Here is a 17,319-nt window from a genome sequence, read left to right on the forward strand (position 1 = left end):
AGGATGATCAATGGGATACTACGATACTAGAGTAAAAATTATATCACAATGATAAAGTGGATCAATCTGGGTAAAGATAGTAGCACTATATGTTAAAGAGGGAATGCATTAATCTCCTTCCTACTATTCCACAGCGCTTTCCCTAATAATAAAGGTTCTATTAGCCTAACACCAATACCAGAAAACAATTCAATCACCATAACTGATGTAACAAACTACAGACCAGTAGCCTCCATTCCTTTGATGATAAAGGTGATGGAAGGAACAGTAGCAGCACAAACTATGGACTACCTTTCACATTTCTCCCTACTACACAAATCGCAATCAAGTTTCAGACCATGCTATAGCACCGAGACTGTCCTTACTACCCTACTATCAAATCTCAGAATATTAATGAGCATAGGGTCTAAGATCTTAATAATGCAGTTCGATATGTCTAGCGCATTCGATGTAGTAGATCATAATAGCCTACTAAACATACCAGACAACTTTGGTATATGTTGCACAGTCCACAAACGATTTCAAGGATTCCTAAAGTCAAGATCTTACAAAGTGAAATGAAAGAAACCTTATCCTCTCCTTGGTCACCGGACTGTGGCGTCCCTCAGGGTTCTCCACTGCCCATACTGTTTAATGCAACGATGTCACCTCTAGGTAACAGACTAGAAACAGCAGGACTCAAAAGATTCATATATGCTGATGTTACCATATACATAACCTTCAAAAAGAACATTAAACACATCTTACGAAAGGCAAAACTTGGCTTAAATCTGATGGAAACCTGGGCCTCAGAATCCAAACTAAAGCTAAATAAAGAAAAAACGAAATTCATGGTCATTACCAACCTATTTGACCAAAATGACTACAACAGTTTCACAATTGTCAACACTTCATTCCCCATTGACAATAATCTGAAAATTCTAGGTACAATTATAGATAAACATTTGATACTCAAGTTTCCTCAGTAATCACAAAATCTTTTAGGTCTCTTTGGAAACTAGAAAGGATCAGACCCTATTTCTCATCCGAAACATTCAGACTATTGGTACAATCATTAACATTATCCCAATTCGATTACTGTAATGCCATATAAGCTGGCTGTAAGGAATACCTGTTGAAAAAACTCCAAACAGCTCAACACTGCAGCCAGGTTCATATATTTATTTATTTATTGCATTTGTACCCCACATTTTCCCATCTATTTGCAGGCTCAACATTATTATTATTATTATTATTTATTGCATTTGTACCCCACATTATCCTACCTTTTTGCAGGCTCAATGTGGCTTACAGGGTGTTAATATGATATAGTCATTACATAATCTTAGTGTAAGATGGCTTACATAGTACCGTCAAAGGCGTTTGCCCACTCGTTTTGAAAGTGCCTCCCCTTTATTAATCAAATTAAACTGGCTTCCCATCAAAGCGAGAATCACCTTCAAATTATGTACCTTAATCTTTGAAATACTAAATGTCACAGCTCCAGACTATATGGTACCATTAATAAACTTACCTCAAAGATACACCAAATATGAGGCAAGAAACTACCTCAGACTACACCTCCCAAATTGCAAAAAAGTAATCTACAAAACTGCCCACTCTGCAGACGCCCGCTTACTTAGGAACTAAATGGTGGAACTCAATAGTGGAACTCCTTACCACCCAAAACAAGAAATATGCAGGAATATACTAGATTCCAAAAAATCCTCAAATTGTTCCTATTCAAACAAACCCTCACAAAGAACAACCATATCTCAAACAACTAATTATTACCTGAATTGGTTATTACTCTATTTACCATTAACCTTCTATTTGCTTCATGTACAATTTCTCATTCATAATAGATTTTCTAAATGTATAACTTCCATAGTTATCCCAGTATGGTTATGATACTGTATTATAAAATTGGATTCTTACAACAAATTACTTTCTTATGCATTATTCTTTGTTATGTTTCCTATACTGTTTATTAAAAGCCACATTGAACTCAAACTTGTTTGGGATAATGTGGGATATAAATGTCACAAATAAATAAATTGAATCAAACAGAACAAATATTCTGTAGGAAAAAGATTGCAATGTGGGTGGCCACAAGAATGAGAACCATGTCCTGAAAAGAGAAATCAGAGTCTATTATTAGAGGGGGGGGGGGCACCAAGTAGGGACTGTGGAAATGAATAGCCTCAGATTTTATAGTTCAGAAATACATTATCAAGCCATCTAATGACAGCCTGAAGACAACCTATAGCAGTGGAAGAGGAACTGATGATAAATACAGTCTGAACGGACTCCCAAATGCTGTGAGAACAATCCATGGCCACTTAAACTTCAGGAAATCACTCAAAACTCACCTCTTCAAAAAGGCCTATCCCACCGATCCAACATAAATCCCAGCACCCTGTACTGGACAATTTATAATCTTCACTTCCTTCGACCCCATGATGCCTGATTCACACCTACCTAACCTGACCACAATATAACTTTGTATCTGCTATCCTCGATACCCTGTCCTCACTTGGATTCCAGGGCTCTATCCTTTCCTGGTTCTCTTCCTACCTCTCCCTCTGCACCTTCAGTGTTCACTCTGGTGGATCCTCTTCTACTTCTATCCCTCTGCCTGTCGGCGTACCTCAGGGTTCTGTTCTTGGTCCCCTCCTCTTTTCTATCTACACTTCTTCCCTTGGTTCATTAATCTCATCCCATGGCTTTTTCTACCATCTCTATGCTGATGACTCCCAAATCTACCTTTTTACCCCTGATATCTCACCTTGCATCCAAACCAAAGTTTCAGCGTGCTTGTCTGACATTGCTGTCTGGATGTCTCAACGCCACCTGAAATTAAACATGACCAAAACCGAGCTTCTCATTTTTCCCCCCAAACCCACCTCCCCACTCCTCCCGTTTTCTATTTCTGTTGATGGCTCTCTCATTCTCCCTGTCTCCTCAGCTCGAAACCTTGGGGTCATCTTTGACTCTTCTCTCTCCTTCTCTGCTCATATCCAGCAGATCACCAAGACCTGTCATTTCTTTCTTTACAACATTCATAAAATCCGCCCCTTTCTTTCCGAGCACTCTACCAAAACCCTTATCCACACCCTTGTCACCTCTCGGTTAGACTACTGCAATCTGCTTCTTGCTGGCCTCCCACTTAGTCACCTCTCCCCTCTCCAATTGGTTCAAAACTCTGCTGCCCGTCTCGTCTTCTGTCAGGGTCGCTTTACTCATACTACCCCTCTCCTCAAGTTGCTTCACTGGCTCCCTATCCGTTTTCGCATCCTGTTCAAACTTCTTCTACTAACCTATAAATGTACTCACTCTGCTGCTCCCCAGTATCTCTCCACACTTGTCCTTCCCTACACCCCTTCCCGTGCACTCCGCTCCATGGATAAATCCTTCTTATCTGTTCCCTTCTCCACTACTGCCAACTCCAGACTTCGCGCCTTCTGTCTCGTTGCACCCTACGCCTGGAATAAATTTCCTGAGCCCCTACGTCTTGCCCCATCCTTGGCCACCTTTAAATCTAGACTGAAAGCCCACCTCTTTAACATTGCTTTTGACTCGTAACCACTAGTAACCACTCGCCTCCACCTACCCTCCTCTCCTCCTTCCTGTACAATTAATTGATTTGATTTGCTTACTTTATTTTTTGTCTATTAGATTGTAAGCTCTTTGAGCAGGGACTGTCTTTCTTCTACGTTTGTGCAGCGCTGCGTACGCCTTGTAGCGCTATAGAAATGCTAAATAGTAGTAGTATCAACCGAATCGGCAAACCAGGGGAGTAGCCAAACACCCAATTTTGGGTGGGCAGAAGAACCATGCCCCACTCCACAGGTGATTTGGTCTCTCCTTCTCTCACCTGCATGTCATATGGTCTCTCATACACCCCCCCCCCCCCCCCCCCCCACACACACATACACACACTTACCTTTTAAATAGCAGATTTTCACCAGCAGCATACAGCAACTAATACACACTGCTCACGTTGGCCCCACACCCTTCCCTCTGATGCAACTTCCTGTTTCCGCATAGGCAGGAATACATCAGAGGAAAGGCTGTGGTGCTGGTGTGAGCAGTATGCATTAGTCGCTGCTCACTGCAGGTGAAGATCTGCTATTTACAAGGTATACAGGAGGGACAGTTGTTGGGAGTTTTCAGGTGGTGGGACTTTGGAATCCCTGCCAGCCACATCATAGATATGCTGCTACTGGGTGGGCCTGAGCCTAAAGTGGGTGGGCCTGGGCCCACCCTTGGCTACGCCACTGCGGCAAACGCCTCTACGGTACTATGTAACCCACATTGAGCCTGCAAATAGGTGGGAATATGTGGGGTACAAATGTAACAAATAAATAAATGTTGTAAGCATAACGATAAGGGCTGCAGCCAAGAGTTTGGATTACTAGCAGCAATGGGTCTAAAAAAGCAATGAAAAGAGTAGGGACAAGAAGAGACAGCACATAACAGACAGCAGAATAAAATGCAGAGAGAGAGAGTGAGGCACCTTGAATACCTAACTCAAGTAGGCAGGAAAGCAGCAAGGTATGGTTGAGTAGGTGGAAGGCTATGAATAGGTCAAAAGTGTACAGGATAACAGTGGTATTATTTATTTGGATTTTTGCTCACACCTTTTTCAGTAGTAGCTCAAGGTGAGTAACATTCAGGTACTCTGAATATTTCTCTGTCCCAGGAGGGCTCACAATCTAAGTTTGTACCTGAGGCAATGGAAGATTAAGTGACTTGCGTTTGAGTTTCCACATTGAGTGGAACATTTTCTTTGTTGTAGATTTCACTTAGTTCTCTAGTGTGAGGTTACAGTCAATTGTAACACCGAGAATTTTCAGGCTGTCTGAGATAGGGAGGGTATAATCTGGGATGTTTATGTTTGTGGACCGGAAAGGTGCTATCTCATCCAGGATCTCGAGACCGATTTTAGGCCAGTCGATTTCTAAATCGAGTATTCTGTCTTCAGGCAGATTTAGTAGTACAGCTTCCCAGAAGGTGTTGGGTTCTATTCTCCTTCTGGATGTAACGTGTTGTTGTAGGTTGGAGCTGTTCTTGAAGTGGTTCCAGTTGAATGGAAAAGAGCAACTGTAAAGGTCGGATCATAGTGATTCTTCCCAGCAGACATCTGATAGTCTAATAGTTGGATTCATGTTTCCATTATCAAAACTCCGTTTGCTTTCTTTGAAGCCAGGAGAGGTGAGCAATTTCACAGGTTGTCCTTTTTGAAGTTACTAGTCATGGAGCCTCTACGTCTGGCCTCCTTTGTTCTTAGAGAGAGCTTTGCTGCCAGATGGAACAAAAGGTATCCTGATCAAGAGCAATTAAACACAGGGCTAGCAGGCCCTCAACACAATTTGTTCCATTTTCCCCTCCTCTGATTCCTGAAGGGGAGGGGGGAAGTTCTCAGAGGTCAGAAGCTGGTTTAATATTAATATAAGTATGTCCAGCAATAAATTTGACTTCCAGCAATCCTGACAACCAGATCTAATTGGTGGCCCTTACTGTGTGTTGGTGTGGGGGAAGGTATCGCATAATTTAGAGAGGACAGAAAAGCATGGAGTTCAGTCCTGTTGGTGTCTGGCAAGTTTTCTAAATGGACATTAATGCCTCCCAGTAGTAGATTATAGGAACTTTCAATTGAGTTTTTTATGACAAATTTGCAGAATTGAGGGTAAGCTTTAGACCATTTATCGGGAGGATTGTAACATAGTATGCATATTCAAACCAAGAAGTGTTAATCGTGGGGTGAGGAGAGAGGTAAGAAACAGGAAGGAAGGATCTGAGCCCCTGGAGAGGAAGGGAAGGTAAGAGTAAAGGAAGGAGTGTGGAGGGCCAAGGGAAGGGCATGAGCATGTACACCTATCTTTAAGCTAGCATAGATGCTCGTGTCTAAAGTTAGACGCACAAATGCGGATTTACACTACCATTCTATAACAGGAATCACATGCACAATTGCTGTTACGGAATCTGCACTTAGCATGTATCATCCTGGCATCTAACTTTAGATGAGTGGAGGAGTAGCCTAGTGGTTAGTGCAGTGGACTTTGATCCTGGGGAACTGAGTTCGATTTCCACTTCAGGCACAGGCAGCTCCTTGTGACTCTGGGCAAGTCACTTAACCTACAAATAAGTGCCCATATATACTATGTAAACCACTTTGAATGTAGTTGCAGAGTAGAGGAGTGTGGTAGCCGTGTTAGTCCACTCTTAAGGTTATCAATAGAAATCAAACAAAATAAAACATGGAAAAGAAAATAAGATGATACCTTTTTTATTGGACATAACTTAATACATTTCTTGATTAGCTTTCGAAGGTTGCCCTTCTTCCTCAGATCGGAAATAAGCAAATGTGCTAGCTGACAGTGTATATAAGTGAAAACATTCAAGCATTACTATGACAGTCTGACAGGGTGGGAGGATGAGGGTGGGTAGGAGGTATGCATGTAGTTGCAAAAACTATAGAAAGGCAGTATATCAAGTCCCATTTCCCTTTCCCTATTTGAGATTCTACATGGAATGTTAATGTTGCTATTCCACTACCAACATTCCATGTAGAAGCCTGCCCTTGCAGATCAGCAATGCGGCCGCGCAGACTTCTGTTTCTGTGAGTCTGACGTCCTGCTGATCTGCAAAGGCAGGCTTCTACATGGAATGTACATAGTGGAGGAGTAGGCTAGTGGTTAGTGCAGTGGACTCTGATCCTAGGGAACTGGGTTCGATTCCCACTGCAGCTCCTTGTGACTCTGGGCAAATCACTTAACCCTCCATTGCCCCTGGTTCAAAATAAGTACCTGAATATATGTAAACTGCTTTGAATTTAGTTGCAAAAACCTCAGAAAGGTGGTATATCAAGTCCCATTTCCCTTTCCCTATAGAGAATTACCCCCTGGGGTGGCAACTCTGTATCAAGGTACATCCCAATGATGCGTAGGGAGAATCTATTCTGTAACAACAAGGTTCCATCACTGAATAAGGGCATAGATCCACACTGGTACACCCAAGTTAAGTGCGTCCATTTATGCCCAGTCAAGGATAGGTGTAAATAGGCAAATGCCTAACTGTGCCACGCTTTGAACATGACTGATAGTATTCTATAAGTTACACACATAAGTAGGAGACATGCCTACACCCCTCTCATGCTCCGCCCACATCTACACCCCTAGCAATCACCCAGTACCTCATCGAACAGTGCATTGTGCACTTACACATGTTTAAAGTACTAGAATTGTAAAATATATTGACATATTATAAAGTGTGTTGGCGTCTTGTTGGGATGAAGCAAGAAAGCTGTACAAATTCAAGGTATTTTCCAGTGTCTTCTGCTTTCTCAGAGGTAAAGTCTCTCACATTCTTACCGAAAGTTCAGTTTATTTCATTCTAATAGTTTACACCTCTACCATAATTAAACCCTGGGGAAGAAGATAATGACAACGACCTTGGATTCCAATTAACTTGCAGTGTTTTCTGAACAGACCACTCTGCTTCAGAAACAGAGAAAGAGTTGGGCCTCTCTTCAGGATAATGGCACCTCCGACACAAGCTTAATCAGCTCTGAAAGACACTGGGCAGAAAAGTGTGCTAGGCTTTAGCACACAATTTTGTGGGTCCCTATTAAAAAAAAATTGCTCAAGTTAACCATGCACAAAATCTAACACACAGCCGGCCAGCACTTGAATATTCACAGATAGCTGGATGTATCATGCGATATAGCTGGTTAGCTGCTATACAGTAACCACCAGATTCTATATACCGTACCTAGCGTTCCATGCCAAAATCCAAGCGTATTCTATAACAAGCATGCATAACTTAATTGGCTTAACAAGCTAATCAGCTTGTCCCACTTAGATTGTAAGCTGTTTCGAGCAGGGACTGTCTCTTTATGTCCAGTCTACAGCACTGCGTATGTCTAGTAGCACTATAGAAATGATACGTAATAGTAGTAGTACTATAACACCTCTTAACAAGCAATAATGAGCAGTAATTGGCGATAATTAGAATTTACATGCATAACTCACTAAGTGTATTCTGTAACGCATAGAAGAGCGACCAGAATGATAAAGGGGATGGGACGCCTCTCGTATGAGGAAAGGCTAAAGAGGTTAGGGCTCTTCAGCTTGGAAAAAAGACAGATGAGGGGAGATGTGATTGAGGTCTACAAATCCTGAGTGGTGTAGAACGAGTAGAAGTAAATTGATTTTCTACTCGTTCCAAAAGTACACAGACTAGGGGGACACTCAAGGAAGTTACATGGAAATACTTTTAAAACAAATAGGAGGAAATATTTTTTCACTCAATGAATAGTTAAGCTCTGGAACTCTTTGCTGGAGGAGGTGGTAAAAGCAGTTAGCGTATCTGGGTTTAAAAAAGGTTTGGACAAATTCCTGGAGGAAAAGTCCATAGTCTGCTATTGAGACAGACATGGGAAGCAACTGCTTGCCCTGGGATTTGTAGTCTGGAATGTTGCTACTCTGAAATTCTGCATGGAATCTTGTCACCCTTTAGGATTCCAGAATGTTGATATTCTATGGGGTTCTACATGGAATGTTGCTACTCTTTGAGATTCTGCATGGAATCTTATCACTCTTTAGGATTCCAGAATCTTGATATTCTTTGGGGTTCTACATGGAATGTTGCTACTCTGAAATTCTGCATGGAATCTTGTCACTCTTTAGGATTCCAGAATGTTGCTATTCTTTGGGGTTCTACATGGAATGTTGCCACGATTTGGGTTTCTGCCAGGTACTTGTGACCTGGAATGGCCACTGTTGGAAGCAGAATACTGGGCTAGATGGACCATTGGTCTGACCCAGTATGGCTACTCTTGTGTTCTTATGTTTTATGTTAACGTATGGAGCCAAAAGGAGCTTGGAAATGGGCATTTAATGGACACTCCAAAATTTACACGCACTGTTATAGAATATGCCCCTCTGTGCCTAAATCTACATGTCGATATTTACGCCATGTTTCCCTTGGTGTTAATGGATGCACATAGTTCTAGGCACTGGGATATCAACTAATTGTATTCTATATACTGCGCCTAAATCTAGGTGCTGCTTATAGAATATGCATAGAAGGAAATGTATTTAGTGCGGATTTTTCGGGTGCCATATATAGAATCTAGCCCTAAGCGCTAATATTCAACAGAGATAACCAGCTATCTCACACTGAATATTAGCACTTAGCCGGCAAAATGCTACTTTCCTAAAACATAAGCATTTACCTCAGTTCAATTCTGTGATAGTTAAAACTGGGCATCAAAGGTGTTATCTTGAGTATAAGCCAGCATTGGTTCAAAAAGGCCATTGTACAGGATCTTTACATTTAGGGCAGCCAGCAGACAAGAGTTTATAAGGACAACTGAATTACACTATTAACCAAACCCCGTGTCATCTCAAATTCTGATTCAGAGCCAGTTGTATTTCGATGTTATGTTTTATTAACTTTAAGATTATAAATCATGTGATCAGTGATGAAACCAAACTTGTTACACGAAGCTCTCACCAAATAAAATAATAAGAAGAAAAAGATTACCTTACATCTGTACAAAAATTAGCAAAATATTCAAGTAAGATTTTTTTTTTAAATCTCTTATGCAACCCTTCCTCAGCCACTGTGATGTCATGATTTGGGACCACCCACTGTGGTTCTCTTTGGAAACCTCAGCCTGGCTATGCTACAATGATTGGCACTCCCTGCCCGCCTAGGGACTCCGATCACCATCTCCTTAGCATCCTCAGTCTCAAAGTCAAAAATCAGGCCTGGAAATGGAGCCCATGCTTTCCATGCGCAGTGCCACCAACAGGTCATGCTGGCACCTTAAGAAAACAAACAAATAGTCCAATACACTAATATTATATCTATATGTGAGCTTTTGGCATGGTCAGAGTTTATTTACTCTTTCCAAAAAATACCAGGACTAGGGAGCACGCAATGAAGCTACAAAGTAGTAAATTTTAAACAAATCGTAAAACATATTTCTTCACTCAACATGCAATTAAACTCTGGAATTTGTTGCCAGAGAATGTGGTGAAAGCAGTTAGTTTAGCAGGGTTTAAAAAAGGTTGCTTTCTAAAAGGTCGCTTGCAAAAAGAAAAGTCTATAAGCCATTATTAAAATGGACTTGGGAAAAATCCACTGCTTATTTCTAGGATATTCAATACTTAAACCAGTAGAGGAGATCTCAGAAGTATATATTGTTATCTTAATGTGCAACTTAATGCTATTTACTAATAAAGGGAGCGTCTCATCCAGTCACCATAATAATCTTTAACACCACTGGTGTATGTCTTTTAAATGATGACAATTTTAATCATTGAGTGCCTCCCTCCTACCTCTGCTTGATGTTTGTATGTTTTTATATAGTTTTTCTGACTATTCAATGTTCACATCCATACAGTCAATGATGAAGCTTATATCATTTCTATGCTTCTCAGCTGTAGTTATGCATACTCCCTTACAGATTGAATAATTGCAGCCGGTATCAGTTAGTAATAGCGGCTCTGTCGGCTGTGTTATCTACATTCAGCCTAGCCGTGTGTACTTATCTCGTATTAATACTGTCCTTCGCTATACAGTCAGTCCTTCGCTATACAGTCAGTCCTTTGATCGCTCGGGGGGCAAGACCAGTACCTGGGGCACGAGAAGTACCTGGACATACACCAAAGTGGTGTTAAAGATTATTATGGTGACTGGATGAGACTCTCTTCTGAATGGAATCTTGCCACTCTTTGGGGTTCTACATGGAATGCTGCTACACTTTGAAATTGTGCATGGAATCTTATTATTCTTTAGAATTCTAGAATCTTGCTGCTCTTTGGGGTTCTACATAGAATGTTGCTACCATTTAGGTTTCTGCCAGGTACTTGTGACCTGGGTTGGCCACTGTTGGAAACAGGATGCTGGGCTCGATGGACCTTTGGTCTTTCCCAGTATGGCAATACTTATGTACTTGGGATTCTGAATGGAATCTTGCCACTCTTTGGGGTTCGACATGGAATGCTGCTACACTTTGAAATTGTGCATGGAATCTTATTATTCTTTAGAATTCTAAAATCTTGCTGCTCTTTGGGGTTCTACATAGAATGTTGCTACCATTTAGGTTTCTGCCAGGTACTTGTGACCTGGGTTGGCCACTGTTGGAAACAGGATGCTGGGCTCGATGGACCTTTGGTCTTTCCCAGTATGGCAATACTTATGTACTTGGGATTCTGAATGGAATCTTGCCACTCTTTGGGGTTCGACATGGAATGCTGCTACACTTTGAAATTGTGCATGGAATCTTATTATTCTTTAGAATTCTAGAATCTTGCTGCTCTTTGTGGTTCTACATAGAATGTTGCTACCATTTAGGTTTCTGCCAGGTACTTGTGACCTGGGTTGGCCACTGTTGGAAACAGGATGCTGGGCTCGATGGACCTTTGGTCTTTCCCAGTATGGCAATACTTATGTACTTGGGATTCTGAATGGAATCTTGCCACTCTTTGGGGTTCGACATGGAATGCTGCTACACTTTGAAATTGTGCATGGAATCTTATTATTCTTTAGAATTCTAGAATCTTGCTGCTCTTTGGGGTTCTACATAGAATGTTGCTACTATTTAGGTTTCTGCCAGGTACTTGTGACCTGGATTGGCCACTGTTGGAAGCAGGATACTGGGCTTGATGGACCTTCGGTCTGTCCCAGTATGTACTTACGTAGAGTTTACCAGCAAGACCGCTGATATCAAACAGTGAAGATAAGCAATTCAACTATAGACACCACACTGATACTACTACTACTTAACATTTCTAGCGCGCTACTAGGGTTACGCAGCGCTGATACTCAAAAGGGAGCAGCAATACGGTAAGTTTTAAATACCGAGAAACTAAATCAACTCTCTTCAAACTCCAGTACAGAGCAGCGGCCAATATGCCACACCATGAAATAAGTCCAGCCAAATACCCCCAATGTTTAAGCTCTTTACACTTACTTTTCAAATGACACATGGAATTGTCCCCAGCTAATAGTAATACTGATTTTTGATCTAGGAATATTTTTAATGTTATCTTTTCTGGGTTGCAAGAATATTGTTTTTAAAATGTTTCATTCGGCCACTTTTACTTATTTGTCGTCTCATTGGTGGAATATTTTACCAGCAGTGGTCAAGTCTTTGTTTATATATGGCCTATGTAGAAGGGCTTTAAAATCATTCCTAGTTCAAAAATTCCTGACTCTTGAGCAATATTTAATTTTCTGATCACTTTGAAAGCAACATTGATCCTCACGGCTAATGTGGGATAGAAATAGCTAATGTAATGTAAAAAGTGCATTATGGAGTGTAGGAGACTAGACAAGTCATGGTCCTAATATTCTGTGGATTAACGGAGGTGTCTAGGGGTCAGGAATTATATCTTGAGGCACCACTTGTACGTGCAGAACGTCAGACTCACAGAAACAGAACAAAGCCTTGCGCCGGAAGAAGACCTCGGCTGGCGGGGTTTGGGGTCCCCTGCCAGCAAAGGTAGGCGACGGCGGGTTGGCGGTGGGAGGAGGGTCGAGAGGGTCGTCGGCAGGGGGGGGGGTCAAAGTTGGTGGTGGCAGCGGTGGCGGGGGCATCGGTGGTGCCAGGGGGGGCTGAAATGTGCCCCTCACCTCGGGCTCTGGACCCCCCTCCCGCCGAAGTCTGGCTATGCCCCTGCACTGTGCTAGTGGATACCACTGTACAGCATCCCTGCAGATGAACCCCCACAGCTCTCTGCTTTGCAGGGTAATTAAGTCTTCCATTGCTTTACTGTCCACTGACAACAACAAAACAACCCAGTCTGGATATGATCTGAGAAAGCAAGTCCCCTCTCATGAGAACGTAAGCATTGCCACACTGGGATAGACCAAATGTCTATCAAACTCAGCTCAGTATCCTGTTTCCAAGGATGGTCAATCCAGATCACAAGTACCTGGCAAGACCCCAGGGAGCAAACCAGATTTTATGCTACTTATCCCAGGAATAAGCAGTGAATTTTCCCAAGTCCACCTCAATAATGGTCTATGGACTTTGCTTTATGGGATTTGTCCAAACCTTTTTAAAACCCTGCTAAGCTAACTGCTTTTATCATTTTCTCTAGCAATGAATTCCAGAGTTTAATTACATGTTGAGTGAAGAAATATTTTATCTGGTTTGTTTTAAATTTACTACTTAGTAGCTTCATTGCTTGTCCCCTAGTCCTAGTACTTTTTGAAAGAGTAAACAAGCAATTCATGCCTACCCATTCCTCTCAACTCAGTATTTTATAGAACTCTATCATATCTCCTCTCAACTCTCTGTTCTACAAGCTGAAGAGCCCTAGCCATTGTAGCCTTTCCTCATAGGGAAGTCATCCCATCCCCTTTATCATTTTGGTTGCCCTTCTCTGTACTTTTCTAATTCCGTTATACCTTTGAGATGCGGTACCCGGAACTGCACACAATATTCAAGGTGCGGTCACATCAATAGAAAGGCTCAGTCCTTCAGTGCTAATCTTACAGTAAGAGTGTATCCTGCAATAGTAGATCGTCACCCCTTTTCCTCTCACCCCCAACTGCATCATATATAAATGCCCACCACCCCCCAGAAGAGAGATTCTCCCTTCACTGTGATTCACTGTGATTCGTCCTTTAGATTGTAAGCTCTTCTGAGCAGGGACCGTCCTTATTCGTTAATTTGTACAGCGCTGCGTAACCCTAGTAGCGCTCTAGAAATGTTAAGTAGTAGTAGTAGTAGTGAAGAGTCAAAATTCAAAAAAAGCTGAAAAGCACAGGTCTTATTCAAACTGGTGGTCAGTGCATGACACCTGGCTAGAGGGGACACAAGACAGAAAAGGACAAAGCAGTCAATATTCAGGAGATAAGAAATGGTTTCCGGAGTTTAGACAGATACTGTGTGAAAACCTATCAGTTAGAATCCAAAACTCTTCAATAGCTGATGTAATGTTCAGCAGAAGATTGGGTCGGTCAGCTCATATCTAATGAAAGGACAGAGGTTATTTTTTTCCCCCTAGTGTAACAATCTACCAAAACTAGTTTTCTCAGGTATGGATAAGGATACCTCCATTATCCAACTTAATACAATCAAAGCAGACAATGGTAGAAAGTGGAGATGGAAACTTAAGGAAAACAAGAGAATTTGACACAGGAAATAGACTGGCAGCTGACCTAAACTTGGTGGAACAATTGTTTACCTTAATTCAAATATGACTAATTTATTTCCTGTGTCTTGCAAAGGATTCTATAATCTAGTACATTTCAGTGGTACTTTAAGATATGTCTTTTTTTGGCTACCTTTGAACTGGGCTTGGGAGTGGAGTAGTCTAATGGTTGAAAACCAAGGCAATAGGGTTTAATTCTCACTGTGGCTCCTTGTGACCCTGGGCGAATTACTTAATCCTCCATTGCTCAAAAAAAACAACAACTTTAGATTGTGAGCCCACTATGAATGGAAAAAATAACTATATATATATTATATAAACCACTTTGATTGTACAACTGAAAAGCAGTATATCAAATGCATGACCCATTGCATCTCAGGAAGGTCGCACAGTGAAAACAGCCCAGATAGAACCTGGATTTGGGAAAAAGAGGGACGGGGGGGGGGGGGGGTCCCCAAGTTTCAAAGATCCTTTTAACACTGCATTGCCAGCCCTGAAGGTAGAAACTGCTAAACACCATAGAAGCACATTTTCAAATTGCTTAGGGTTGAGTAACACACCCAGTGCTGTACCCCAAAAGGAGAAAACGCCAAAACCCACGCCAGCTCCACCTTTCTGCAGTACTTACTGTCAGGTTCTCCATGACTCCTTTTACTTTCCCTCTCTAGCGAAATATCATGAGCTAAAGTCCTGTAGGAAACTGAAGATACTGCAGCTCCTTAGCAGCAAGATCCATTGTGAAATAAAGAGAAATCAAAATGTAGCCGTGAAAGTGAACAGTGCCCAAGGAAACCCAAGCCCCAGGCAGGAAGCTGAAATGGGATTTTCCTTTCTCAATCTCCCTTTTTTGCACAGTAGGATGGAAGGGAATGTGCTCCTTTCAGGCACAGGGGCAGGTGAAATGCTGAATTTACCTGGCTGTTCCTCAGAGGCATTGTGAGCAAGTAAGGCCTGTCATTATGGGGAACGCTAGTGTTGGAATCAAAGCCCTGGAGGCCCCAGCAGGGGAATTAAAGCTGTTTTTCTGCTGCTGTTTTCCCCGCCTTGTTCTTTTCCCCACCCTGAGAACTGTCTCATTGCACTCAGGTAGCTGAAGCATTTATACATGTGATAAACTAAGGAGGCAAACTCCCAGAGTGCAATTATTCGTTGGTCTAAAAATCAATTACAAAGCCTGAGAGAAGGTCTCACAAAATCTGACAGTTCTCTGTCCCACCCTAGGAAACACGTCCTAACAGACTATGGCGTCCTGGCTCGGCCCGGGAGTTATACCCCCTTGTTCTTGTCCGTCCCCTCCCCTCCCAGCGGGGTACCAGGGGCTGGTGGGAAACCTTCCCCCCTTTGCTCCGGCCCCTCCCCCCCCCCGCTGGGTTAGTTTGCGCATGCCCCTCGGGGCACGGCGCCATGTTATGTTTGGCTCCATGCACCGGAAGGCACTATGCCTCGCTTATTACAAAGACTGAGAGAAGGTCTCACAAAATCTGACAGTCCTCTGTCTCACCCTAGGAAACAGGTCCTAACAGACTATGGCGTCCTGGCTCGGCCCGGGAGTTATACCCCCTTGTCCGTCCCCTCCCCTCCCAGCGGGGTACCAGGGGCCGGCGGGAAACCTTCCCCCCTTTGCTCCGGCCCCTCCCCCCGCCCCGCTGGGTTAGTTTGCGCATGCCCGTCGGGGCACGGCGCCATGTTATGTTTGGCTCCATGCACCGGAGGGCACTACGCCTCGCTTATTACAAAGCCTGAGAGAAGGTCTCACAAAATCTGACAGTTCTCTGTCCCACCCTAGGAAACAGGTCCTAACAGACTGGAATCAGGGCAAACAGGGCCCCACAGCTACAAGGAGCTCCAGTGGTTTAACATCTCCACCTCAACCCCCCCTGGTCTAACAGGTTTTCTTTATAGGACTTGCTGGCAATGGCAGGAATTCAGAGATGCCAAAGGTGGCTCATGCTAAAGCTGGAGACTGAAGGCCGGTGAGTGAGGTTTTTCTCGTAGGGCCCAGGCCATGTCTAAAACCAGCTCTGGCACAAGTACATTCCAAAAACTGACATGTTCTAATCAACAAACAGAAAGTACAAATCCTTTTCTACCGTTCTCACCAGGTCATTTAATTTCCTCATCATGTTAGTCCCAGTCTCTGGTTTCTGCTTTCTTCTGTCTTCTCTTAACTCTCTTGCAGGGTCTCTGTGTCCATTTGGCTTACCTCCTAAGTTCTGATGGAGATGGTTGTCTGAAAGTTAGGCTCCCTGTTATTTATTGAAGAATCGATAACTCCTGGAGTCAGGCTGTTGTCGGCAAGGTCAGTGATAATCGGGGTAGAAGCTAAGGTGTCATGCTTTCAAAGTCCCACGTCAATGAAAAAGACAAAAGATGGAGAAGGATACTGGGCTTGATGGACCTTCGGTCTGTCCCAGTATGTACTTACGTAGAGTTTACCAGCAAGACCGCTGATATCAAATAGTGAAGATAAGCAATTCAACTATAGACACCACACTGATACTACTACTACTTAACATTTCTAGCACGCTACTAGGGTTACGCAGCGCTGATACTCAAAAGGGAGCAGCAATACGGTAAGTTTCAAATACCGGGAAACTAAATCAACTCTCTTCAAACTCCAGTACAGAGCAGCGGCCAATATGTCACACCATGAAATAAGTCCAGCCAAATACCCCCAATGTTTAAGCTCTTTACACTTACTTTTCAAATGACACATGGAATTGTCCCCAGCTAATAGTAATACTGATTTTTGTTCTAGGAATTTTTTTAATGTTATCTTTTCCAGGTTGCAAGAATATTGTTTTTTAAAACGTTTCATTCGGCCACTTTTACTTATTTGTCGTCTCATTGGTGGAATATTTTACCAGCAGTGGTCAAGTCTTTGTTTATATATGGCCTATGTAGAAGGGCTTTAAAATCATTCCTAGTTCAAAAATTTGAATGTCTGTATCATATCACCCCTGTTCCTCCTTTCCTCCAGGGTATACATGTTCAGGTCAGCAAGTCTCTCTTTATACGTCTTGGAACGCAAATTCCATACCATCCTCGTAGCTTTTCTTTGCACCGCTTCCATTTTTTTAACATCCTTCGCAAGAAACGGCCTCCAAAACTGAACACAATACTCCAGGTGGGGCCTCACCAACGTCTTATACAGGGGCAT

At 42.6% G+C, this 17,319-nt stretch overlaps 1 protein-coding gene across 2 annotated transcripts in view; it reads right to left on the minus strand.

Moving 5' to 3' along the window:
* LOC115468330 (short transient receptor potential channel 2-like) overlaps nucleotides 1-15,363 on the minus strand; it is a 53,238-nt gene extending 37,875 nt beyond the window's left edge. For both annotated transcript variants that reach the window (XM_030199971.1, XM_030199970.1), the window contains exon 1: nucleotides 14,788-15,363. In XM_030199971.1, coding sequence (XP_030055831.1) covers nucleotides 14,788-14,802 — 15 coding nt within the window. In that variant the 5' untranslated portion in view covers nucleotides 14,803-15,363. The remainder of the gene's footprint in view (nucleotides 1-14,787) is intronic.
* Nucleotides 15,364-17,319: the final 1,956 nt, after the last annotated feature.

Source organism: Microcaecilia unicolor, chromosome 4 (genome assembly GCF_901765095.1).
Source record: "Microcaecilia unicolor chromosome 4, aMicUni1.1, whole genome shotgun sequence".
Taxonomy (NCBI): Eukaryota; Metazoa; Chordata; class Amphibia; order Gymnophiona; family Siphonopidae; genus Microcaecilia; species Microcaecilia unicolor.